Consider the following 27419-nt stretch of genomic DNA (forward strand, 5'->3'; position numbering starts at 1 on the left):
CAATAATGATTATCATGATCAACTTTCTAGTAGTAGCCGTTTTCAAGTTATTTCTAGTTTAATACGAAAATGTAATCATTGAATAATAAAATAGGCCATTTTTATTAGTAATTCCCGATTCTTCACCAATAACAATAGATTATCTAGGATACCTGACTAGAGGCTTGTAACAAAAATATAATAAAATTTTATCAGAATATGATATGCATATTAAATTATGATATAATTTTGTTAGGCTCCGTTATCCATAGAACATAATAAAACAGAAATATAATATAATGTGTTTTATTTCCCTTTAAGATATTTTTTTTGTTCATTTTTAACAACTTTATAACAAAATAAATATATAGTTATGCATTTCAATAATATACAATATTATCGTCTATCGAACAGTATTATAATTTTGATACTTTTTATCAAACATTATAACTTGGTTTGATATGTTTTTGATAGAATTAAAACACATTTTGTTATGTTTATGTTACTATTCATACATTTTTGTTATAATTTTAGTTATTTTAACAACATCCTGCATCAAGTTTGTAACAACCTATGTTCGAAAAAAAAACTTATAACATAATAACATATGCTGATATAGATGGATAGGTACCGTAAGGGAACGGCGAGAGAAATTGGATTAGATGTTGAAGAGGGCATACCATATTAAACAGTATTACTTGAAACGTCACTTCCTTGTGGCTAACGTCCCCTATGGGAACGGCTTGGGTGTGTTTTGAGAATGACACTACCAAGACAGCCAAAGTGTCATTCTCAAAACACACCCAAGCCGTTCCCATAGGGGACGTTAGCCACAAGGAAGTGACGTTTCAAGTAATACTGTTTAATATGGTATGCCCTCTTCAACATCTAATCCAATTTCTCTCGCCGTTCCCTTACGGTACCTATCCATCTAGTATTCATTGCTTTCTTCTCCATGCTCCCTCTTACTATGCTGATATAATTTGTTATGTACCCTTAGTCGGGTATTAACCATATTTCTCTCTAATGACCTATTTTTTTAACTTTAAATAAAGTTATGATGATAATAATTTATTAAAAAAAATAAATACTCTTATAGTACCATCAAAACGATTTTATTCATTTATTTATGGACTTTTGCGTACTTTAACACATTAGTTAAATTCTAGGAATATGATAACGAATTAAATATTTTTTCAGTGTATATTTTTTCTTGTAGTCCAAACGGTTAACTACAACTACTCAATAGAACATGTTTGTTCTATATAAACAGTTTCGGAACTAGGTTTTTTTTTCAAATGCATTGCAAAATAGCCTATGTCAAAAGTCAGAATGATCGATTTATTTATGTAAAACACTTATTCTACCATATTGGAATATTGAAAGAAATCGAGTAGTGTTTGATTCTCTAATCTTGTCGCTTGCTCCTGCGGGGGCGGGCGATGAGGGCAAGATCAAACTTGTCGTACGTCGTTCGCGTAGTGAAGTGAAAAAGTGCCGCGTATCGTTAGTAGTGTTTGTTTATTATATCAGGGATCGCATCACCAAACATTGATGACTCCCAGATCTCTACCTTAGTCCTCTAACCAAATATCCTTTCCATGACAACTGTAGAGATGCAGAGGTTTACTTGGTCTCTAGCAACGGTTGTCTAACTAACATTCCTTCACTTCTTATTGACTTTTCAATTTTGAGCTCTCGATTTGTGCAAATTGAGAATGGTTAGCTATTCCCAAGCCACATTCATAAAAATCTCTGTGCAACTTTGATTGTTTTGATCAATCACGGAGTAGCAACAACGAATTGTACGGTCATCTATGCTCATGCTCATACTGGAATCATGGTACAAATCGAGATCGAAGATTATCAAGCCTCTTTTTTTTTTAGACTTAGCTGGAATTTCTATGTGTTTGAAAAACCATTTTGGCTCATTTTTTCACATAAAATGAAGAAAAACATTAATTTTAAAGAAAACAAACCAATGTTCTTCAAATTATTGCCAGTCAAGCGTTATGCTAAGATCTGGTCATTCTTATTTGCTGAATTCTTAAGAAGGTCTTGGTACTATTAAGCTCGTAGTTATAAAAGATGCCTTATAAACCTTTGTTCGATAAAAAAAACGTAAATACAGGCGAAAACAAATAAAACATAATTTGTTTGTTAAATAATTAAGTCAAAACGATATTTTAATAATATGTTTACTTCACACAGCTTAGAAACAATTAAATTATCTTCTAAATCATGTAGAAACATTTGGAGTCGGTTGACTATTGATAAAGTACAACAGAGTTCAAAATCTCTGAAAAATTGAAAAAATGAAGAAAACTACCTTTAAATAAAACTATTTTTTAATTTTTAGACAAATTTGATTTCTCACAAACTTAATATATTTAGCTCACACTTTTTAATGCAATTTGAATTCAAAACATTCGAAAATTACGCCGCACCCTATAGGCTGCAGGCACCTATCATGGTCGTCCCCCTGCACATTGCAACAAGGATCGGTGGTATGTGAGCTTCAATCAAGAAATTGGAGATGCCCAATCAAGAATCATCGCCCGCGTCGTGCGGAAAAGTCGGTCCTTGGGAAGGGTATTAGCTGAAATTTATATACGGTTTCGGGTCATAAAACTGGTTCGTACGGACGGCTTGAAGCTATTTCTGATCTGGGCGGTTGCAACCGGAAAGGCAATATCTGCAATTATATGAGGATAACAATGTGTATTACCACTTTGAGGGAGGCAGAACAATTTAGATGAAATTAGTAGTCGTATTATTTTCTCATTAAATCAAAGACAGTGCTAGCAGGCCTTTTGATCAGAGATAATTTTTATCTTCAATCACAGTCCCGCAACTTTAACAAATTCAATTGTTGAAGCAAAGAGCATTGAAATATCAACGTAAAATTTGAATATACACACTTAGATTAAATTACTGGGGTCGGTAAAATTTTACTGGGTTTTGGAACTACCGAAAGAGTCAGTAAAATGAAAACTGTCGCCACGCGTAATTGAAAAGCAAATTTGACCATGTTTAATTTTTTTTCGATGTATGATATATAAAGAAAGCTCTCTGCAAAATTCCAGAAAAAAATCTCTGTTTTTAGATGTCTGACATTTTTTTTAGTTTACTGACTTTTTCGGTAGTTCCAAAACCCAGTTATTTTTACCGAACAGATTGAGTGTGTATTATTACGATTCGGCGTTTTGTGGTAGGCTATATTGCCTTTGATCTTTTGTGATTCGACATTCTGTAATAATTCCGGCTAATACCGGTGCATCTACCTTATAAGCAGGTAAATTCATGTCAACTGTAAATTTTCTGAAACTGGTACGGAGAATGAAACGTAACATGTTGTTAACAATATATTAAAAATAGCTAAATTCAGTTTTAATAAATTAGGATAATCGTATTGGATAACACAGAACACCTAGATATGAGAAATAAATGTAACGTTACTAATAAAGGAATTTAAACAATGCTAAATCCCGGTTGAATCGTAAATTTGCGGTTCATGCCCCAAAAGTGAATGACACTAAAGACTAATTTTGATCGTGCTATTGGGTACCAACCCGCCACACATAACAAAGAATCCCACAACGACAGAACGCGATGAATCGGGGGAAAATTTTAAAAAGTCTATTAATTTTCTTGATTGCAAAAGCGCGGGCGGGTGTTGGATGACGCTGCTGTATAGAGCAGCAGGTACACGTCATGTTGAGTTGAAAATTTTACCGAATTTATTCACGTCAACGCGTTGAGCGAAGACGACGGGGGCCAGGAGGTAATGCTTTTCGGTTAAAGTTTACCAATTTATCTTCCCACGCATTAAGAATCTTCTGAAAGCCAGGCAAAAGACCCCGGCTGGGTGCCTACCTATCACTACCGTACATTCTGTTGGAATGTGGAGGCTGATTTTCACACCTGCTGAATTTTATTCAAAACTTTTGCATGGGCCCATGTGTTTTTGATGTTTTGGAAGCGGGGCGTAAATGTTCAGTAATTTTGCGCTCTGATTAAATGTTTGGTTTGTGAGAAATGACTCACAGTGGCAGAAGGTTGTTAAAAAAAATCTTTTTGAAGCCGTAGGGTAGATGTACCAGTATTGGAGTTACTGAGCACGTGCTGTAGCCTTAGTTGCAGGAGCCTCATTGCTTGCAAGCGCATGGGCGCTCTGTACATTGTGAGACCTTTTTTGGTGCGCCTCATTTTTCTTGAGATGTGTCTCACGGCGGTCTCATGTGCTCCGTCACATGTGTTGTTTAAAATTCAGCGCAATAATTGAAGTGATTACAAAAGTTTTGAACGAGGATCGAAACTGTAACTCTTGGATCGCGAGTCTACGACCATATCATGTAGACCATCTAGACTGTTACGACTAGACTGTTATCTAGACTTATCGCGACCTCCTTGCTGTTGTATTCAAGAATATGAAATCAAAAGAGTTTGAAATTGTATGTCTTGACAATTAACCTGTGAAAGATAGTCCTAAACACTTTATCCGCAAATAAAAACATCTCCTCTTTCGATAAATTTTCTAAATTTCACAAATATCAATTGCATAAACGGACAGTTTAAGCCAATTACCCTTCTCTACTAACATTTTAACCTATCCTGCATTCTATCTCAGAAACAAGGAAGGCGTAATAGAGTTAAACCCATTTCATAGCAGAAGTGTCCAATGCCAAAGCAAACTGTAACGACAACTTAATTTATTGAATTTACGATAAAAAAATAAATTAAATGATAAAATAAAATATTTAATTCTCCACTGAAGGCAGCGAAGCAAACGGATCGCTCTGCCATTCCAGGGCACAAGGGCGCTGGCTGATGTCGTCCCAAGGCTGAATCTGTTTCCAGCGCACCAAATGGGACCAATCGAGCGGATTGTTCACAGCAGATCAATCCGGGTCATCTGTCTTCCTGCTGATTCTTTTTCCGTTGCTTTCCCGATTATAACAGCTAGTAGATAGGGAAGATTGGGTAATGTGCGCACCCTAGTGAAAAACTCAATTTTAGCTGTGAATTTCATTGAAAGATTTATTTTAATAATTGTTGAGTTTACAGGGAAGTAAGTGAGCTCGCAATTGCTTGAACAGTCATTGGATTGAGGCAATCATATATAAGGAATTTAATTTTCATGAAAAGAAATTATAGGTAAACAGATTTTTTGTGGCAAAATCCAGCTGTTTCCAAATAATATCTATCCAAATTTAATACCTATGTATTTGCAGCAGATAATATGCTGTTCTATGTCTAGTTTGATTTTTGGTTTTGTGGCATAATTCAAATTTCAGCAATAGTTTCTGAGCAATCATTAAGTATGGCGCATTATGCCCCACACCATTTACTCCCAAAGTTGTCTAAATCGTTTTTGAATTTTCTGATTTTTTGATGTGCAAAGATCTTGGAATCGCGTTTGACCCCGATGGCATATTTTACACCTAGTTCCCCTACAGCTGGAAGCTTCGCTGCGTTTGGCAATCCGAGAGCAACAACAATCCTAAGACACGGAAACGGCTTTGACGGTGAGGATTTAATTCAATTTTCCTTTTTCCTCCAACAAGCGTTCACCGTGTGCAACGCTATTTACGCCCCCGTGACCCAACGTCGACGAGGAAGAAAAGGGGATGCCACTTATCGGGATACGTGTGGATGTGAAAAAAGGTCCGCACCGTTCTGGCTTCTGCCATGGCCATCGCTTGTGACTTGACAAAGTGTAAATTAAATTCAAATCAATTTATTTTCCAATGATCGTTTCTGCCATTTCGCCTCGGATGGCGCGCAGCTTCCGTCCAAACGAGGCAAGTCGTTCTGCGTGAATCCAAAAGAACAACCAATGGGCCAATGATTACCTACCTCAATCGGATTGATGATGGTGTGTAGCTCTCCTTAGTGTCTTTTATCGCTTCTCCGATGGGAAGATAGTTCTTTTTTGTTCTGGTTTTACACTCCAACTGGTTAAGAGCCTTCTTCTAAGCTTAGAGTTAGCATAGCAAGTAGATACTCTATGACCTGGTAAGTCCATTTTTTGAATCCCCGGTCATCAAACTGCAAACTCTATATTGAATTGGTTGTAACCATATATCTTGGATACCCTCCGTTCATCAAAACTGCAAGTGACTTGATTGATGCAGATAATATTTGTACCTTGTACCTAGAAGACTACAGCTTAGCGTAACGCCAATGCCGAGTGTATTGTAGAGCTCAATCTTCGTCGGTTTTGGGCGATACTTCGACGCTTGGGGTCGCCAGGTCGTCTTCCACTGCGTACAGCCAGCGTATTCGTGATCTTGCACGAACTAGTTGACCTATATCTAGTTCCCTAAGGAAACTTAAAAAAAAAAATCATATCGTTATTTTTGAATATCTCCAAGAGTACTCGACCGATTTGTATGGTTTTTTTCATCCAGAGTTGCTCGCTGTCACTATCAATGCTTGAAACTTGCTGATTTGTACAGACCAACTGCGATACAATTCGGATCATTCCATATCACATCAGCATCATACTGTGGATATCACTGAGTGGTCAAGTTTAGCCTTAAATTAAGCAAATAAAATGGCAATTTATCAGTATGATATTCTTGATAGTGCTGCAGATGGATTGAAACTGTATGTTGGTCACTGAAATTTGGTAATTACCACGTGATTACTCATTCCGCAGTGATTGTGATCTAGAGTGCGATGTCGCATAACCGCTGTTGGTTGTCAGATCAAAGTGATATTGATAGTAAGCAACTGATATTGATAATTTCAGTCCATCAGCCATCAGCTGATATGACTGATATTGTGCAGCTCTGTTTTCATCATTCCCTCATCGGGCCTGTTCCGAAAATACCCAATTGTATGGGTTTTCAAACCGGAGGTCGCCTTTTTCTTCAGGTCATTGTCTTAAATTTCAAAATGGCGTTGGATATCGGTTATCATCATCGTAGTGCCCGTTCCGAAAATACCCATATTGAAAGAATGTTTCCTGGAATTTATCCGGGGATTTCCCCCAGGAATTGCTGTGGGAATTTTCTCTAGAAATTCCTTTGGGATTTCCTCATACAATTTCTCCGGAGATATGCTTCATTCGGGAATTTCCTCCAGGAATTGCTCTGAGGATTCCCTTCAGAAATTCTTCCAAAAATTTTCTCCAGGAATTGATCCGGGGATTCCTCCCAAGAACTCCTCTTAAGGTTTTCACAAGGATTTCCTTCGGGGCTGAGGATTTCCACTAGGAATTCCTTCGCGTTTCCTCCATAGTTCCCCATTGTTTTGTTTCGGAATTTCTGCACGAATTCTCCAGAGTTTCTCAATTGATTCTTCGGAAATGCTCCGGAGCAGTGTCTGCATATTTCAATATACAGTCAACATCGCCGATCCTCAGTAGGATCCGTCATCGTTGAATTCTTCTTTGTGTGAATGTTTTTTTGACAATACATGCACGAATCTGGTAGAACGTGCATCCAGTTTTTCAATTACTTTTTCCCCACTGATTCTCATCCACCTACTGACAGCAAATTCAATTCCGCTAGTGAAAAAAATCATTTCCTTCAGAATACCCTACAAAAACATTCGCAAATTGCAAAAGTTGTATTTTTTATTATAAGACAATCATGATTCATCAACTGGAGGCATCACATTGCCGTTCTCTTGAACCAGTAATATAAAATTCATTTGTATTTTTTTATATTCAATTTTCAATTTCAGTGCCTCTAGGTGAAATTGAATTTTGAAATGACACCAACAGTGGGTGAAACTGAATGTGTGCGTGTGTTGCACCCACTCTCTTTCTCGTCGCATTCGCACTCGAAGTCAGGTTGGCTTCTTGCTAGCGGAGTTTGTTTTTGTTGGTTTTCGCACTGATCGGGTATCATTCGGCTGATTTTTTACGACACTGCTCCGGAGTTCCACTAGAAGCTCATGAGCTACTTCGAAAAATTTCCTACATTCCCTCTGAGAATTCCTCCAGAGACCCTCGTTAAATTCTTCCGAAGTTCCTCCAGTTTTTTTTAAGTCCTTTCCGAAATTCTTCCGGATTTCCTCCGGCAATTTCTTCGGATTTCATCCAACAATACTTCCTCGGGATTTTCACCGGATTTTTTTCCAAAGTTATTTCACAAAATCATTTGGGGTTCCTCTAGCGATTCCTCTGGATTTCATGCAGTAATTCCTGAAAAGTTCCTCCGGAGGTCCATCGAGAATTCATTTGAATTTTCTCTTGAGTTTCTCCAGCAATTTCTCCGGTGTTCATCAAGCAATTACCCAGTTCCTCTAGAAACGCCTCCGGTATTCTTCCAGAAACACATCCGGAGTTACTCCAGAAACACCTCCGGAGCTTCAGAGGTAATTCTCCTGATTTGCTCCAGAAATTCATCCAAATTTCAACCAGAAATTCTTCCGGATTTTAACCAGCTATACTCCGGAGTTCCTCCAGAGCTCCATAGGTAGTTCCTTTGGATTTCCTTCATAGATCCTTTTGGAATTATCCCGCAGTTCTTTCAGAAATTCATCCAGACAATTTTCTGGAATTCTCTCATGAATTCCTCAGAAGATCCTTCAACAATACTTCCGGAGTACCTTCAGAAATTTCTCCGAAGTACCTTCAGCAGTTCATCCGGAATTATTTAAGAGTTCGTCCAGGAAACCTTTTGGAGTTCCTTCAGGAATTCCTGCAGAGTTGCTTCGGGCATTCCTTCAGACTTACTCCTGGAAACCTTCCTGAGCTCCGCCGGGAATTCCTTCAGAGTAACTTCGTTACTCCAGGCATCTCTTCTTAAGAGTTCCTCCGGGATTGGCTTCCTAATTTCTTTAGGAATTTTTCGGAATTTCTCTAGGAATTCCTTTGTAGTTTCTATAGAAATTTCCCCAACATTTTTTTCAAAATATTTGCCAGGAATTCCTTCATGGATAGTCCAGGAATTCTTACAGAGTTCCTCCAGAAATTCCTCGGAGTACTTCCAAAATTTCCTTTCGAGATCCTCCAGAAATTTCTCCGGTGTTCCACCGAAATTTTCTCCATAGTTCCTTCAGGAATTTCTTCGAAGTTTCTCTAGAAAATATTTCGCAGTTCCTCTAGCACATCTTTCGGTGTTTCTCCAGGAATTCTTTTGGAGGTCCTCCAAGAATTTCTTCAAAGTTCCTCATCAAATTTCTTCGGAGTTCCTCCAGAAATTCTTTCAGATTTCCTCTGGAAATGACTTTGGAGTTCCGCCGGGAATTCCTTCGGATTTCTGTCAAAATGTTGAGTTTCTCTAGGAATGCTTCAGAGTTCCTTCAGTAATTTCTCGGAAATCTTCCGGAGTTCCTCTAGGAATTCTTCTAGAATTACTCCGGGAATTCCCCTTGAATTTCTCCGAGAAATCCTCCTGAGTTCCTCTGTTAATTTCTTAAGAGTTTCTCCTAGAATTTCTCCAGAGTTTCTTTTTCCTGGAATCCCTCCGGAGTTCCGGAGTTCCGGAGTTTTCTTTTTCCTGGAATCCCTCCGGAGTTCCTCCAGGATATTTTTTTCTTTAAGAAATCCCTCCGGAGTTCTTCCAGCAATTCTTCGGAAGTTCCACCGGGAATTCCTCTGGATTTGATCCAGCAATTCATCTGTAGTTCCTTTGGAGCGTTACCGGAAAATCTTTCGGCTTTCCTCCATAGTTTCTCTAGGAATTTCACCGGAGTTTCTTAAGTAATTACCCTGGAGTTCTCTCAGGAACGCCTCCGGTAGTCCTCTACCGATTCCCCCAGAGTTCCTCTACCGATTCCTCTGGAGTTCCTCTAGGATTTTTTTCAGCTATCTTCCAGGAATTACTTCAGAGTTCATTCGGAGCGCCACTGGTAATTTCCTCAGATTTTCTTCATGGTTCCTCTAGGAATTTCTTCGGAGTTTCTCCAGAAATTCCCTAGTGTTTCTTTAAGAATTCCTCCGGGAAATACTCCAGAGTTACTCCAGGAATTCCTCTATACATTCCTTTGAAGTTCCTCTAGCAACTCCTTCGAAGTTCCTCTGGATCTCCATCGAGGATTTCTCTGCAGTTCTTCCGGAAAAGTCTCTAGAGCTCCACCGACAATTCTTTCGAAGTTCTGCTGGAAAGTCATTCGAAGCTAAGCCGTGAATTATATTGGAATTCCTCCAGGAATTGCTTTGAAGTTCATTGGATGTTCCTTCGGGATGTTTGCTGGTTCAATAAATTTTGCTTCTTGTTCAATTCACGATTGATTTGTGTTTGTTGATCACTTTCGAAACGGATAGAAAAAAAAATACAACAACCGGTGCATGCGCGTGCGGTTTGTTCTACTTTTACTGGTCTATTTCATTTTGACAGGGGTATTTTTGGTAAAAATTTGGACCAAAAAATGGACCACCGGTGTAGTTGCCCTAACTGCCGCACACCTTTGTCTATGTCTCATAGCAATCATCGGCCATTCCTACAGTTTGACCAAAAGCATTATCGGCAGCTTTCTGGACAAGAACTGCCTAGCAGATAACTGCGCTTTCGCCGGCTCTCGATGTAATTTCTTATGTGTGCTTTATCTCCAAACTCTCCAATTCATTTGCGATAACATTTTTCTCCTCTTCGGAGCTTTCTCTGTCCTCCTTGACAACAGTGCGGGTAGTTCTCTATCCAGAAACCTGGAAGACGGGATAAAACAACTCCCAAAGCCGTAAGACTAGCAAGCCTGTTCTCTAATTGTCCAGAGGCAATGTAAAAATGATGACAAACCCAATAGAAGTGCCTTTTTGTAGATAGCGCTACAGTCGCTAGTAAATAAAAGAAAGAAATCACTTCAAGCAAAACAAATGACTGTGGCCGGAAATGATTTGTTCTGACGTATTATATGAAATAAGCACTTCAACATCATGACCGACCCAAGGTCGAAGCTTATTATCGCGTATTGAAAACAAATTAGGAAAATCAGTCCAGTTAAGGTGAAAATAAATCGAAGCCAAACTTCAATATTTTTAAGAACACAAATCTGGAGAACCGAGCACCCATTTGAGCTGAAAACTTAATCGATTGGTCACCACCAGCTAGCTATATTATTGCTGGAAATGAATTGTATGATGAGTTAACTCGCAAAGGAGCGTTGGTCGTGAGACAGCTATTCTAACTTCGAGTTGCTAGGTGAAACAGCAGCTCAATTGTTGGGCGTCAACTCTGAACAAACAATACTAAAATAGTTTGGAGTCATGTAGCAAAACCTATAAAAACCTTTCTATCGATTTCCTACCTCATCCGGTAAGACGATAAAATACACATCTACTTTATGACGATGGCATAAATCTCCCGATTGGCGAGGAACTTGCCTGTGTATTCAACCTTCAAGTAACTATCGTCCATATTTTTTTCAAAGCTTTCAACAGTACCGTACTTGTACTATCGTATTGGATCTTTAAGAAAGTTAATATTCCACTTTTCCCAAGTAGCGACATGTCTTGTTCGTAAGATTTTCTTTTTTATCTCGATACAACCTGATTAGCATTTGCTAATGCATTATTCACTGCGTGAAGATTGCCATAAACAGTGCTCCTAATTTACATGTTCATTCCAAAGTATCCTCTCAGCGGAGCTCGATAGCATCTTCGTCAAGTGGCATCGAAAATCCTTAATCTTGAAGCAGCGCTACAATAAACGAGGGCGAAATTGAACTGCATCATCGAAGGAGCCAGCTCAAGTGCCGAAACGTGAAATTAGAATTCAAATATGCTACTCACTTGTCGTCCCAATTCCAATTGACGCCGCGCATCTTCGAGATCAAATCAAGCGAATGATGAAGGCAAATGAGATGCCAAGTGGGTGACGAAATATGTTACCCCAATTGGTTCGCCTGTAAAAGTCGCTTCGGCAGTCCCTAAGTTCTTGCCAGATTTGGGGGAATTTGTTTTGATAAGGCTTTCTTTCTGTCGATGAGCGGGGTATGGATGGAAGCATGGCACGGTTTCGACCGAGATCCGATTGATTATGAGTAAATGCAAATTTCTTCTGCAGACAGTATTGAGTGAGGTAGAGGGTGGTGTGGCATTCCGATCCGGATCCTGTGTGTACTTCGAGTGTGATATTGATCTGGAGTGTCAATTTTACGACATTTTCCACTTTGGTGAACAGAAATCAAATCAAAGCATTTCACACGGCGAACCCTCCTCCCCGCAGAAAAAGAAGCAAGAATTTCATATCGAGAGCGTTGGCGAGAACGTTTCACCGCCTTTGCAAATGATAACCATGGAATCCCATATCCGGAAGCTGAGTGTTGGAAAAAACAACATATCCATCCACGAGGGGACCCAGCACAAGTACTACAAGCCCGGATATCGCCGACGACGATGGATGGAAAAGATTGAGAGAAAGTATGTTTCTGGTGTTTTTCAATTTGTGCATGAAGTTTCCCCGCAGCATTTGACTTCAGTTGGTTGAAATTGATTTTCTTTTTTTTTGCACTGACTCAATCAGAGGTGTGTTTTGATAACATTTTTTTGCTCCCCTCATCTGTTGGGGTTCCGGTTTCATATCTTGAGGGAGGAGATGGTGCCTCAACTGACGATACGGTATAACAGCAGGGTACGATGGCAAGGGATTATGATTTTCACGCGACAAAAGTTAATGGTAAATTTGCAATTTGTGGTTTCAACACATGCCACGACAAGAGCTAATAATAAATTGACAGCAGAGAGGGGTTCCTCATTGATCTTATCATATAGATCTGCGATATATTGTTTAGAAAATTAACACTCAAGCCCAATATGTTGCGGTGAGCAGAAGGAGATATAAGTGTTTTGCTAATACAGAATAAATCCATGAAAATGTAGGTACGTTCAGAAATTCTTTGAATCATGTTCAATAAATTTTCTATTCCTGCGCTGTTACAAGCATGGTGAAAAAACTGTAGATCATTTTATGGCTCTACAAAAACATGAATAGAATAATGTTAATATAAATCGATTTCAACTGCATTGCACCAATACTTACTTGTACATATGTTTCCATGTTCATAACACCGAAGCGGTAGGATATCTCTTTAACGTGCTGGGACATTAGCAGGAAAAGTTTCAAAGACCGTTGAACAGGTAGATCCATATCATACCAAGTTATTGAGTAAACCTCGTCGATCAGTTCTTCACTCTAAAATTAGAAATTTTAGATTATTTACTTGTATCAGTACAAATTCGTTCCCATACTTTAACCAATAGAAGTGTTCCCAGCAACGAGAGCGCGAAAATTTGGGATGAGGCTGCGAAGCAAATCACGAGACCGGCATACCAGCGATTCTGAACAAGAATAATAATTGATCATTTTTACTATCGCAAAGTATCAGATTCAGTTACCCAAACCAAGGCGACCAACAAAATGGCAATCGCAGTGGTCATACAAACAAGGCTCATCAAAAAGTACAAACTGAAAGTTTCATTCGAGAGCTCAAGGAATCTGAAATAACACGATGCGAGAATTTACATAGTTATCAGAATTGATCATTATTTTTTCTATATAATAAAAACTTCTTGCAATTTCTCTATTACGATTAAACATAGCAATTTCTCATAAAAAAGACTGTTTTTATTATGCCAATCCGTCTAACAATGATCAAATTATGAGTAGGTGAGAGTTCATTATAGGATGTCCCAGAAAGTATGGGCCCGACTTTACCATACTGCCATACGGAGACCAGTGCAAATGAAATTCTAATTTTCACACATTTTATGCTTGCACTTATCTAGAACAGATTGTGAACTTTGGGCGATTTTTCACTACCTGTTTGTTGATGGTGTTACATTGCTGGAAGCTCCTCTTATCCATCTTGTATAAATCGCGTTATATTTGAGCGACTTTGTTGTACGAAATTTATGCTAGGTCATAAAGTACGTACAATAAAAATATGAAAAAATATTTTTATCATTGCCGATACGATAAATGATCAGACTATCGCTTATTTTTTTGGAAATTATAAACTAAAATATATAAAATTTGAATAGAAACTAAAAATACTATTTCAGCTGTGGTCGATTCTTAAAAAGGGTCAAAACCAAGTCCTTGTAATTTTTTTAAAGAGCGAACTGAACCGAGCGAACGGAAATAAGACCGGTTCACTCCGACATGCGTCGTTTCTTTTGTATTTTTTACTCTCTCATACTTCGTACATTCTTGCCCAGAAAATCACGATACACTCGGCCGGTTTCCCCTACCCGAACCAAAAGAAAGAAACAAAAAATCTGCTTGCCATTCAAGTGGGCACTTTTTCTCTCTATCTTACATCTTCCTGTGTGCAAATGGGCGAGGCAAATTTGTCTGTCTAGGTTGAGAGCCCAGAAAGCACGGTGCAGCAGAAAACTTTACTTGCATGCATGGCGTGGCGCGCAAAGCAAGACACGTGTCCAGCGTTATAACAAAGCCGAAAAACGAACGAAGGAGAATAGGATAAAGAATGAATGGGTTCGTTCGTTTTCCGAGTCACTTTTTGTCTTTTTTGTCACATTTTGATCCGTGCTGATCTAATGAACCGACTCTCGTCAAAAAAGAACCACGGATCACTCGTTCTTTTGAGCGATCCAGATCTTTTAAATAGTTCCGATTCATTTTGCCCACCTCTAAGTCATGCAGAGTTTCATGGAATTCATGCAGGTTTTCTTGCACAATTTCCTAGATGAATGTGTTAGAAATCCCTGGAGATCTTTTCGAAACATTTTTTGGAGAAACGCCTGGAGGAATATAGGAAAAAAAACATTGGGGAAATGTAAAATTCTCCGAATGAAATGTCTCCAACATTTTGAAAAGGTTTGCTGGATAAATTCCGGAGAAACCTTAGATAAAATTTAGGAAAAGCTGGAAATATGCCTGGTGATATCTGTGAACAATTGGAGAGAAGAATCCTTGTAGCAGTGATAGGAAAAATTTGCGTTCCGGGAACATGGTCGCCGGATATCGGTTTCGGTAGGAACCCTCCCAAAACATCATGCACTGATACCTTTCGACGACTCAAAAACCACGATTCGTAACCCAAAAGTGAATAAAGTCATGTTATGAATGATGAAGTGGTTCTGATCATTTTCGGACACGCGGTGACAGCTGACAGGTTCCGAAGATGCTTCAAATGGCCTTTGTGGGACCTCTTGTGCAGATGTCGTGTGACATCTTGAATAACATTATTTTGCGCCCAGGATTTAATATAAATCCTCTCACCTTACCTCACCTTATCTCACAACCCAGCTGGAAATAAGCCTTCTTCTCAACTTGCTGTTTTATAAGTTCTTGCATGTTAAAGACCTTACAGCTCTCTTTGCAAATTCACCATTTGTCGAGTATGCTTGTAATCTCTTCCAAACTCCAAACAACTGATACATTCTGCCAAGCGGATCCATTTCACACTAATTTTATAAAATTAATTATAGGGTAAAAGCACCGGTTTTGGCCAGCCTAAGAGAAAATGTCAATAAAAACTAAATAGGAAACCGTATTTATACTACAAATATGTCAAATGCAAGCTTACAATCCATATTATGTGTGTAAAACATCAAAACTGAGCTAAAACCATTTTTTCGCTTTGAAAATCCCGTTGGTCAATATAGGCTAACGGAACCAGTTTTGGCCTGATATTTAGCTTCGGTTCCTAAATTGGCCAATTTCATTGATTTCGCATGAGAGTGGCCAAATTAGGAGTGCCCTAGCCTAATTAGGTGTATGGAAGTTAAAATTATAAGGAATAATAATTGTTTTTCTTATGTGTTGAATCAATTTGGACCAGTAAATGAATGTAGCTATATCATATGAATGTGATCTACTGAACACAAAAGCTGCCATACTGATTGGCTATGTAGAACGGTGTATAATTCACTATGGCTGCAACTGGCGTATGGCCAAAACCGGTGCTTCTACCCTAAAGCTTCTTGGATTTCCACATCATTTTCATTTCGAAGTACCCTGTACTCCAACAACTGTCCAAAACATCGAATACCAATTTTTGATTCATGAATCTAAAGAATAGATCATATGGTCGGGGTTCTGCTAAAACGCACCAAGTGCCAAAAACTTTATTCTGAGATATTTGACTTTCAATTCTTATCGTGTACTAGTTGATCGCGGACGATTAATTTAATTTTTTTATCGCTTACATGTGATTAATAGTGTCCAATAAGTAACCCGAGATGAAACATACAAGTAAATCATCATAAATTATCGATGTAATTGGATTTTATTTAAACATATGGTGCACTCAGTTCATTCTGGCTGAACAAAAATAAAAATATATGGATCTTGGTTCGGTATGGTTGGATGTGTTTGGTAGTTTTCAACAACACGAGTAAAATTGAAGTCAAATGATGTTTATCATCACTATGCATGTTGGAATCCATGTCACGCATGCTTATGTACTATGATTGGAAAGAATTCGTTACCGAAAAGCTAAACATTACATATAATCTGCAATTGGATTAGATGGACAAATTGATGTGAAGATTTGCGAAAAAATTACACGTCTTCTCAGTGAGAATCGAACTCACGACTCCCCGATCTCTAGTTGGGGCGCGTTAACCACTACGCGATGAGAGGACTCATGAACGCAGAAGTTAACCTGAATTCGATTTCAGTTAACCTGAATTCGATTTCAGCTTTCAGTGTGCTATTCCTATACCTAAAAAACAATGCGCTCTCGGGCTAGGCATTGGATATATATATAGAAAGCGTTGTGTTTGGATGGGCATCTAATTCTTCCGAAAGAGGTGCACTTTGCGAAAGAGAACCACGTGATTATTGAGCTGAAATCGAATTCAGGTTAACTTCTGCGTTCATGAGTCCTCTCATCGCGTAGTGGTTAACGCGCCCCAATTAGAGATCGGGGAGTCGTGAGTTCGATTCTCACTGAGAAGACGTGTAACTTTTTCGCAAATCTTCACATCAATTTGTCCATCTAATCCAATTGCAGATTATATGTAATGTTTAGCTTTTCGGTAGTTGTTAAACTTCCACTCGGCTGGTTAGCCGTAAAACCACGATTTATAATTAAAAACAAGTAAGAATTCGTTGTTATTCAAAGGTCTGGAAATGTTGCGTTGTGTATCTATGTGGACAATTAATGCAACGGCACTCTTACGCTTTCCATAATATATCTTTGAATAAGCGAGTTATCCATTTCCATAAATCTTATTAATATGTATTGATTCAAGCTCCTCACGCGTTCGTTCATACATAGATTCTAACAACACAACAGTAATGTGTTCAAAATGGTGATGATCGTAGAAAACCATGAATTTGCTCTGCCAAAGCGCACCAAGTTGCTCCCATTTGATGCACTTTTGCTGAACAGGTTCACAGTTCAAAGCGTGAAGTCTACACCAGAAATGGCCATCATTTCTACTGTACATTAACCTGCCGAAAATAATCACAGAATCTAAAAGTTGATTGATTTCCATTACCATCGAATAGAACAACAGAAAAAAGTTTCATCGGGATTCGAACTTGTGCCTTCTGAGTGGTAATCTAGTTCGCTAACGCTATGTTATCTTCACTTCTCGAATGAGGGATGATAAACTTGGAACAAGTCAAGCGCACTCTGTCTGACGGAGTTTGATGGCAATAACGCTATTTTTTGAACAGCTAAAGCGCACCAAGTCCACCTCAGTTGTTCATACAGTATAACATGGAATTAAATCCTTATTTCATTACGGCTCCTGTGTGAATCAATTAATACATTATATAACAAGCAAATGTAAGTATTTATTTCATGTCAATGTCTTTACATCATGTCAAAATGTGATTTTCAGATAAACAGTACTTGGTACGGTGTGGCTGGATAAAATTTCAAAGAAACTAGATAAACGGTGCCGAAGCAATATTTAATTTAAATTAATCAATTTCTGTCCAATATCACTGGCCTCTGTTTCTATGAGTTGCTTGGAATGGATAAATTGTAAGGATATAGAGGAAAATTGAAAAAATCTTGCTTTACATTAGAAAAACGAATTCCCTCTGATGGCGTGCGTTGGTTTATGGTTCACTCTGGCTGAACAAAATTACAGTTTTACATGTCATTCCAGAGAAAAATTGTGATCTAAGATTACAAGGGACTATTCAAATGACTCGATATTTTTATGGTAGAAAGGTTATGGTTATATGAGTCCTCTGGTGTAAAAAACTCAATTTTGGAAAAAAATGGCACTTGGTGCGGTTTAGCAGAACCCCGACCATATGTGATTTTTCTTGAAAATTTCATCAAAATCGATCGCACGATTACGAAGTTACAGAATTTTGATGTCAACACCCAGTATATTTACAAGTATTTCGTATTTCAACACGCCAATACGTCGATTGTGTGTCGGTTCTGTTGCTAATTTAATGAAATCAGTATAAATGGCGCTTCGGCAACTATAGGAACACCTACAACTAATGGATTGCTTACCCTATGTGAATTACAATATTTGTGAATATCCTGATTATTGTATTGCTGTTTGCGTTTGACGTACAAATCCAGCCTAACTGGGTTTTAAATGCGGTAACACAAAGTAACCAAAGGATACTTAGCAACCATGATACATATCACCGCCAACCTAGCAAAGAAACCCAATCTTTGACATCGCCTCTGGAAATCTTAGCGCATTTGGTGTTCCCGCATTTGATATTTGCGTTTCAAATGCACACAGCAATAACAAACGTTACTGAATCTATAATGCAAGCTCGAAAGACAAAAAATCGAACAGGAAAAAAAGAAGGAAAACAAGTCGATAAAAAAATGTCAAAGAAGGAAAAATGTTTCATCAAGCTAATTATTTGTCATTGAACCATCAACAAAGAGCATTGGCGTAGCTAGGATTTTTTTCTGGAGGGGGCCTAGGGGGGGGCCTAGAAAATTCTTGTTTTTTAAAAGTAATGTCGGTCGCATTAATCACAATTTTCCCAAATTTCGTAGTTCTAACAATTTCAATTTTCGCTACCGACATGATTCAATCTTTTTGTATTCCAATCAAAAGTTCTTCAAAAAGGCTAGCAAAAAAAAATCACAAGGAATGTCGTTTGTGATTCATCCAGGAAATTTTCAGGTATTCAACCATGTGTCTCCTGCATTTCTCTGACAATTCCTATGGGAATTTCTTCATGAATTATTTTCGTACTTTTCAGTGCTTTTCCCAAGAACACCGCTACCAGTTTTGACTGAGTTCGTCTTGGGCTTTCCACGAAAAATCATTCCTAGACATTCTGATATCACCAGAAAATTTCTCGAAGAATCTCTGTCGAATTGATTAAAATATCTCTTGAAGAATTCCACCAGCGAGTACATTAGAAATTCTTTTAATAATTTCTTCTGTAAGGTCCGCTACGTACTTATTACGTATAAATTTCAATGGTTTGTTTAAAGTATCTTCCAGTTATTTATTAAAAATTTAGGGGCCTATTTTGTAAATCGAGCAGATTCATGTGACTCGTCTGTAATCACTGTCGATCAAAGGAAGCATGCATATTTCAGATGTCACCCGTCGACTCCCATAGTAATCCAGTCACATAGAGTGACAACTGTCGAGAAACTCGAGTGACAGAGCCGAGTCGAGCGATTTTTTTGGTCGACAGTGACTCCACTCGAGTCATTTCGATCGACTCGACTTATTAAATAGACCCCTTCTTTAGGAAACTAGTACAAAAAATTCTAGGGGTCTCACGAAAAATGTCTTCAAGATCACCAAGTAAGGATACATTCCACAAATTATTCAGAAAGATTGCGAACAGTTTTTACAACTTTGCTTTCGAAATTCTTCCTCAAGTTGCTCTTCAGGATTGTTTGGAAAAATCTTAGCAAAAACTATACAGACTTCCTGCAAAATAAAATAAATGATTCTTACAGGAGTTCTCGTAATATTCCACAAAGTTTTCATGAGCAATAAAAAGAATTCAATTGGAAAAATGTTATTCACAATTTCTCAGAGAAATTCTCCGTAGATCTATCTGATTTTTTACGGATATTTTTTTTTTTTTATTTCTCTAAAATCAATGAACAACATCCCGAATTCCTTCAAAACTCTGTCGAAAGATATTTTTCTCATTTTCAAAATGTCTAACTAAGAAATGTTTGAAGAATTCTTACATTCCTTTACAGTTCCTTACGGAATACGTTCAACTGTTTTTACAAAAACTCCGCGAAAAATATTCAAGGATTCTCGTGTAATTTGTTCAGGGATGTCTCAGAGAATTATTATTATTGTTTCTTTAATATTCTTCCGAAAAAATGAAAGTATTTTCCAGAGATTTTTTTCTTTAAATCGCACTTACAATTCTTTTGGGATTTTTTCCAAGGCATTTTTTATCAGATTGACTAAGAAGAAACATAAAAAAAAAGGTTTGAAAAAACTTGGATGGTATTTTTTTGAATAACTGCAGTTTAAATTAAATTCGGAAAAAAATGCGAAATTCCTGTCGTAAAATTCAAGAATTAAAACGTAGCAACTACAAAAATACTTGTTCTTTTTAGAAAATGATTGGTTTTAAAACGGATGGAATTTTTACTGAAAGTATTTGTAACTAAAATTTTAGATAATATTTCGTATGAACTCGCAAGTTTCATAATACTGCGGTGAATATATTGATGTTGAATATATTGATGTAGAACCCCACCTTTAGAAATTTCAAACAAACTTTTTTTAAGGGTTGTTTATTTAATGTTTTATTGCGAAAATTGCGACAATCCCTATTTATTTAAGAGCTGTTACAGTACCGAAGATTTATTGTGGTAAAATTCGTAATGTAAAGTTTTAATGAACTTTATTATTAAGGGAAACTTTGCGTTACTTTGAAAAATTGTTAAGGAATCCGGGGATTTGAAGCAAAATTTCTAGAAAACTTTTGATGAAATTCGCTAAACAATTTATAATATTTTTTTTTTGGGAAAACTATGTAAACAAATTCACAGAAGAATTTCTAGTAGAGCTTTCAGCGAAATATCCTAGTATTCGATAATTTTAAGGAGGAATTGCGAGAAAAAACTGAAGTTTTGAAAGATTAATTAGCCTTTTTCATGTCGAGTCTAGTGCACGACACTGCAGACGGCCTTACAGTTGAGGTCGCAATACGCTTATCTGCCAAAGGATACAAACTTTAGTGGAATTACAGTGGGATTCCGTTTTTGGCAACAAAGTCGAAATTTTCAGTTGCCAAAAACGGAACCGTGCCAAAATCGGAACCCAGATTTAAATTTTGTTTTTCAACTGTTGGTTTTGAAAACATCATCAAAATGTGTTTACATTATCCTTATGGAACCATATGGCATCGAGACGTCGGGACAGTTCACATCGAAGCAGATTTCCATAGGGTTTCAGGTAGTATGCTATAAATCAATAGACCCGTAACATCAATTGTGGCAATCATTCTGCATACTTTGTAAACCTCAACGTCTTTGATATTGTTTTAGAAGTTTTGTATATAATATTTGTATAAGTGGGCTATGTAAAATCAATAATTTCATAAGTGACCTTTATTCAAGAACTGGTCATTTTCTTAAAACTGTGTTAGAATACCAAAACAATTAAATGTATTGCTGTACTTTTACTCAGACTATTTGCAAAACAAAAGCGCTGCGTATAGCAAAAAGGCATGAGCTTTTATTTTTAATTTAATGAACATCAAAAATCAGTTTGACTTTTAGGTGTTAGTGTAATATTCAACGAAATTCGATAAGTTTAGAAAGGCTCCTTCAATTTATGTTTCTGAGAAAGTAAAGCATTCATAACGATTGATTGCGGTCAAAAGGGCATAAACAATTACATCTCATGATGTAATTATGTCGAATACACAAACAAGCTTCTTATTATTTTTACTTGAAATGAGTTTAAATTGAGCTTCATATATGTTTTACACCTACCTTATGAAATCAATGGAAATCTACAGGATCCTGGTATCGAACCTCAAGAGCCTTATCAGAATATTCATGTGCTCGTAAAGAATCTACAGAAAAATGCAAGGGCTCTGAAGCATCTAGTTAGGAATCCGTAGGAACTCACCTAGAATTCTCTGGAAGAATTTACTAGGAATTAACATCTTAGGATTCCGCAATTTGCTGAAAATTATCAAGTCTCCGATGAAAATTAAGAATAATATCTTAGACTACCACTACCGCTCTTGAAATTCCTCTGGAAATCTTTTCAAAATCCCATTTTATGAATATTTCGCCAGAAATATTCATAAAACCACTAGAAATACACATTATCCCGCTAGGAATTTACAGGACACCCTAGAAATCTTAAGAGTTAATTAGAAATTATTAGATTTTGGACAAAATCCCCTATATAGATTAGAATTCTGAACTGTCTCTTAACAAATCTAACGTCTTACAGAATCTCTAACAAAGAGGGACCGTAGCTCTGAATAGTTGGCGCATAAGGATCAAAATACACAACAATACCACAGAAAAAAGTTAAAACACTATCAATCGTATTTCTCGCTCGATTCAAGGACATTAGTGAAAATAACGTGTAATTTGGACTGTGTTCGCATTTGAGATGGTGCCGGAATTCTTAAAAAATAATGTACAATATAGTAACATATGCACTGCTTTTTTAAAGATAATTTTGCAATTCACTAAAATAACGCAATTTATGTAATTAAATTCCATAAAAGTTACGGTACACGACATTTCGTTATACTTGTATCTATTGATGTGGTGTTCTCGTAATGTATGTAATTCCATAATAATAAGAACAATGAGCTAATAAAGCAAGCCGAAATTAATGATTGCAACTCTGTGTGCGTATAGACTTTCTGTTTCTCTTTTCGGTGCTTGTGCTTTGTTCAAACAAGCTGTTCCACATCTGAAGAAAAATGTTTTTTAGTGTGTCACCTACTGGTAGACTCAAGTGGGCTGGCCATTTAGTATAAATGCCTAAGAAAAGAAATTGGTCGCTAGATTCTGGTGGAGATTAATGGCCTCATGAAACGTTGCGAATGCATGACTAATGACAATCCCATAGCAAATAAGCACGTACGGGAGCCCTTAGTAGTTGGTGAGATTTGGTGAAATATCAACAAAAATGGAGCTCTGGAATGAATTCGGTGTGCAGTTGACCTGTTATTCAAATGACTATAGCAACATACATGTTAATATTTACAAACAATTAAAATTTTTAATGCTATTCAAAAATGTTGCCAAAAACGAAACCTTTTTGTTGCCAAAATCGGGGGGTGCCAAAAATGGAGCATGCCAAAAACGGAATCCCACTGTATATGGTAGAGTACTAAATTCGGTTTTTCATTTAACTTAGCATTTTTAGGTAAATCCGGGAAATCAATTTGCTAATTAAAAGTAGACATAGAATAAATGGATGTTCACTAGGGTGCGGTTAATTTTTCGAAATGTCTAAAAACCAAATCTTCGTGAGCTCTTTTGAATTCAAATCGCATAAAAATGGAAGCCTAAAATTTTGAGCCAAAATATTAAGGTTTAGAGGTAGCGCAAGCGATTTGATGATGAATTTTCAAGTTATGAAATATGATCGTCAGTGAAGTCTTCAAAACTTTGTTATTTTCCAACCAATTTTGAAGCTCTTAGCATCATTTTTTCCAATAAAAAAGGAAAGTTTTTAGAACGTAAAATTCGTCTAAAATCAAAACTAGTCTTAGTTAAAAGTAGTTTTCTCCAAATTTTCCTCTTTTTTTGTTTGTCCATAACTTCATGAGGACTCATTCGATTCCAGATATTTTAACATTCTTTTGAAGTTAACTTAGTTGTTTTCATATTGTGTATACAACAGATTTAATTAAATAAATATTTGACTAGGTTATTTAACAAAAACTACCCAAAAACATAATTTTTAATATACAGTTAACTCTCCCTTACTCGATATTCCGTATCTCGATATCGAGTTAGAGAACCATAGTAAAAGTTGGTTGTCATGGCTACCTCGATGGTCCCTTGGATCGCAGTTGCTCTGGGTTTGTGTTCTGTAACTCGATACCTCCCTAACTCGATCGTCCCTTCAATATGGGGGATGACTGTATTTTAAAAAAATTCAAAAAATTCTTGTCATAAAATTTTTGAAAAATTGCTTCTGAGCCCTTTTTAAGGTTAAACAAATGAGAAAACCCAGTTTCAGCTTACGTATTAACGTTTAACTGACAAAAATATGAAAAATATTATAATTTACGTTGAAAATTCAACGGGCAATTATGGCTAAATCAGTTAGCCAAAACAATATTTAATTCAATTTGTTGTACCCACCATTAAATTCCTTCTAAATTTGCTTCAAGAGCATGAAAAAATATTAAGAATCGGTATGGTTTTGAAAAGGTTATATTCAAACAAAAATGATTTTTTACACAAAAGAGGAAAAACATGGAGAAAACTACTTCTTACTAAGACTAGTTTTAATTTTAGACAAATTCCGCAAACTTTTCGTAAATTAAATTTTGAGAAGAATGATGCTAAGAGCTTCAAAATTGGTTGAAAAATAATAAAGTTATGAAGACTTCACTGAAGGTCATATTTCATAACTTGAAAATTCACCTTGAAGTCGCTAGAGCCACCTCAAAATCTTAATATTTTTGGCTCAAAATTAGAGGTTTCCATTTTTATTTGATTTGAATTCAAATGAGCGTACGAATTTTTGGTTTTGAGACATTTTGAAAAATAAGGATTAAGGAATTTGCTTTGAAAGTATGAACAAATCCCAAAATATTATTTGACCAGTTTTCAAGAGAATAGCAAAAGTTCTGAAGCCACTCTTCGATATTTCTTGAGAAATTTAATTATACTAATATTCTATGAAAGATATCGAAAAGTTTTTGGGAATAATTTGCTACAAAACTGTTGGAAATTAATCAAATAATTTATGAAACCATAAGTTTTCTTGGAAAAAAAATATAGTTTAAGCATATATACTTATTTATGCAAACATACTTAAAGAATTAAATCAACACTTTGTTCAATTTGGTTACAATTTTTCACACCAGGTTAAATTTCTGCCATTCATCTGAAGAAAACTTGACCATGCCGATATGTATTCCTTGAAAGTTAAGCCTTAGTTTCCGACAAAATTTTTAGCTAGGTATTGTCTGAGAAATTGCTTTATTAATTTTGTGTATTTTTTAGTTTTTTTTTTTCGGACATTATACGAGTTGATAGTTAATTCTCATAAGGGAAATCATAATCACCAGATACCTCGAACTAAGTATTCTCAAAAACCATGAGTAATCAAAATACAGAATCTAACCAATCGATCGACAGCCGGACGATTAAACCTTTCGGTTTTCGCGCGATTCACCGAAGTCAGAACCGCCACGCTGATGTTGTGTAATACAAGCGATTTCACTTTGATTGTACAACATAAAATATCATAACTACTGAAAAGATTTTTGTGAAAAACAAGAGTCATGTACATTGATTCAGAAAGTTTTGCTATATGTAAAATTTTTTTTTTTTTTAAATTTTTATTTTCACTATCGTCAAAAATTCTGGGGGGGGGCCTGGATGATTCTGGAGGGGGCCAGGCCCCCCTGGCCCCCCCTGTTCCTACGCCAATGACAAAGAGGCTCGCTAGGAAAATCTTATCGCTGCAGCTTGTCACGTAAATCACTATTTAGTACTTACTCCAGCACCTCTTGGTGTTGTTGAATGACCGACTTGATTCGTTCCTCTGCAATCCGTTTATTGGCCGAGGACTTTTCCATTTGCGACAATTTAGACAGCTCCCTCAGATCGAACATCATGCAGTCGTACATTCCCATAGCAGTTATGTACAAAACCACAATCAGTATATCATTACAGCACGAACTTATGACCACCATCAATATGCCAGCCACCTGGTAGATGTACGTCGCTAAATACCCAACCCAGTTGGATGTGTCCAAAAACGAGAACTGAAATCCAAACGACAACTGACGTTCTCCGCTAGATAACGATGAGATCAAACCTAACGAACTCATGCTGACGAAGACGAAGCCATACAGACCAATGTAGAATCTCTTCAGAAGCACCATGATTGCCACGTTTGCGGTCACGATTTCGTTCAAGCCGTCGAACATTTTCTTCTTGTTCAAAAAAGCACTAATCTGCCACACAAGTGTATGCATAGACTCCTTACGATACACGTAGGCATCAAACTTGGCGAATCCTTGCAGACCGAAGCCCAAAACGGCAATATTGTACGCAACCTCACCGACATCGCCAGCCAAAACAGCGGATTCTACATCCGCGTACAGAAACGTGCTCATTATCGCTAGGAGAAATATGAAGCGGCGATTGACGAAGGAAAATTCGAGATGTAGGGTGTCCATTCCGAGATACTTTTGAGCGACGGAGTTCAACTGATGCATCATGTCATCGTAAGTCTTTTGAGGATCTGTAATTTCCGCTCGAATATCACGAATGAGTTTGAACTTCTTAACTGTTTCCATTGCTTTTGGGGATCACAGTGTACTTATTGTAGGCAATAAAATGAAAATGATAAGGTGAGATTAGAGTTACTATTTTTATGCGGATAAAACAGGTGCCATAAAATCGTTCGTTCTCAAACAATTAGTCAAGAGTCAAATCAATTAGGTTAGGCGAAAGTGTTCATCGTTTGACCTATGCATGATAAAATGAAGTTATTAAAATAATTACTGCAAACTTAAAATGGATCAATTGTTTAATTGCTGAGAAACTAACAAATGCATATTTATTGATTTGAATTATATACAGGCAGTTTCATATCCATCACGACATATCAACTCTGTAGCATAATCTACATATTTAATCATATTAACACTTAAAACATTGTTTCATATCAGGTACAATGCAATCAATAACGATGCCATTTCTAAAACAGTAACTAATCCAAAACTTTTAAGAATAAGTACCTCTTATGCAGGTGTTGCAAAAAGAAACTAGGAAAATTTGTAGCTGTTGGTTTGTGACCAGATCAGTCGTTTCACATCCGTATCACAGATGGAAATTTATAATGCTGCAGGTATAGCTTTTTTCTTGAGCTAGGGTTTTGGGGAAAGCAGACTCATGGCGAATGAAATTAATTTCTGTGGCATACGAGAGAAATTTGTTGGGTAAACTCGGTTTATTTGTCACCCAAGAAAAGTCATTTGGGAAATGGAAAGTCTTTTGTTTGCCGTACAGGGACACTATCACTGATATCGTAAGGAGGAGCAATAACTATATCTAATTCGTCATCCTGGCGTAACAGCGCATATGAGACAAGTTTTGTTAAGCAGTTCCTGAGCATTTTAGCATTGCTTTCTTCTTCGTTCAGATATTAAGATCGAACTGGGATAGAACTTACTTCTCAGCTTAGTGTCGTTAACGACTGGACTCGAAAAAAAATGAGACAAACAAAAATGATCACCAAAATTCATTTTATATCGGATACTTCTTAAATTTTCATGGATTGAAAAACTATATATTAGCTATGTTTAAGCATAATATATTTATTGAATTTCCTCACCCAAGCTGAATGCTCGTACATTTCTCTTAACACTGCTCATGAGATCTTGGGCGAGACTTTGCCCATCTTTCTTACA

At 36.9% G+C, this 27419-nt stretch overlaps 1 protein-coding gene across 2 annotated transcripts; it reads right to left on the reverse strand.

The window, feature by feature from the left end:
* Nucleotides 1–1752: 1752 nt before the first annotated feature.
* LOC5568767 lies at nucleotides 1753–26432 on the reverse strand. 2 transcript variants are annotated; one of them, XM_021855743.1, is made up of 5 exons: nucleotides 25498–26432; nucleotides 13274–13373; nucleotides 13127–13216; nucleotides 12918–13070; nucleotides 1753–2674 (listed from the first exon to the last, which is right to left on the reverse strand). In XM_021855743.1, the coding sequence occupies exons 1-5, from the start codon at nucleotides 26301–26303 to the stop codon at nucleotides 2603–2605; spliced, it is 1221 nt and encodes a 406-aa protein (XP_021711435.1). In that variant the 5' UTR covers nucleotides 26304–26432; the 3' UTR covers nucleotides 1753–2602. The 2 variants fall into 2 exon arrangements, with proteins under 2 accessions (XP_021711435.1, XP_001652555.2); XM_001652505.2 differs by lacking the exon at nucleotides 1753–2674 and adding an exon at nucleotides 12626–12851 and having other exon boundaries at nucleotides 25498–26422.
* Nucleotides 26433–27419: the final 987 nt, after the last annotated feature.

The sequence above is a fragment of the Aedes aegypti genome, chromosome 3 (genome assembly GCF_002204515.2).
Source record: "Aedes aegypti strain LVP_AGWG chromosome 3, AaegL5.0 Primary Assembly, whole genome shotgun sequence".
Taxonomy (NCBI): Eukaryota; Metazoa; Arthropoda; class Insecta; order Diptera; family Culicidae; genus Aedes; species Aedes aegypti.

Excerpts from the sequence above, each read along its gene's own strand:
- LOC5568767 (XM_021855743.1), bottom strand. The coding sequence starts at position 26,303 with ATGGAAACAGTTAAGAAGTTCAAACTCATTCGTGATATTCGAGCGGAA. Across the intron at positions 13,071-13,126 it reads GAACACTTCTATTGGTTAAA|AGTGAAGAACTGATCGACGA; the intron begins GTATGGGAACGA and ends TTCTAATTTTAG. Across the intron at positions 2,675-12,917 it reads ACATGGAAACATATGTACAA|ATATTGCCTTTCCGGTTGCA; the intron begins GTAAGTATTGGT and ends ATATAATTGCAG.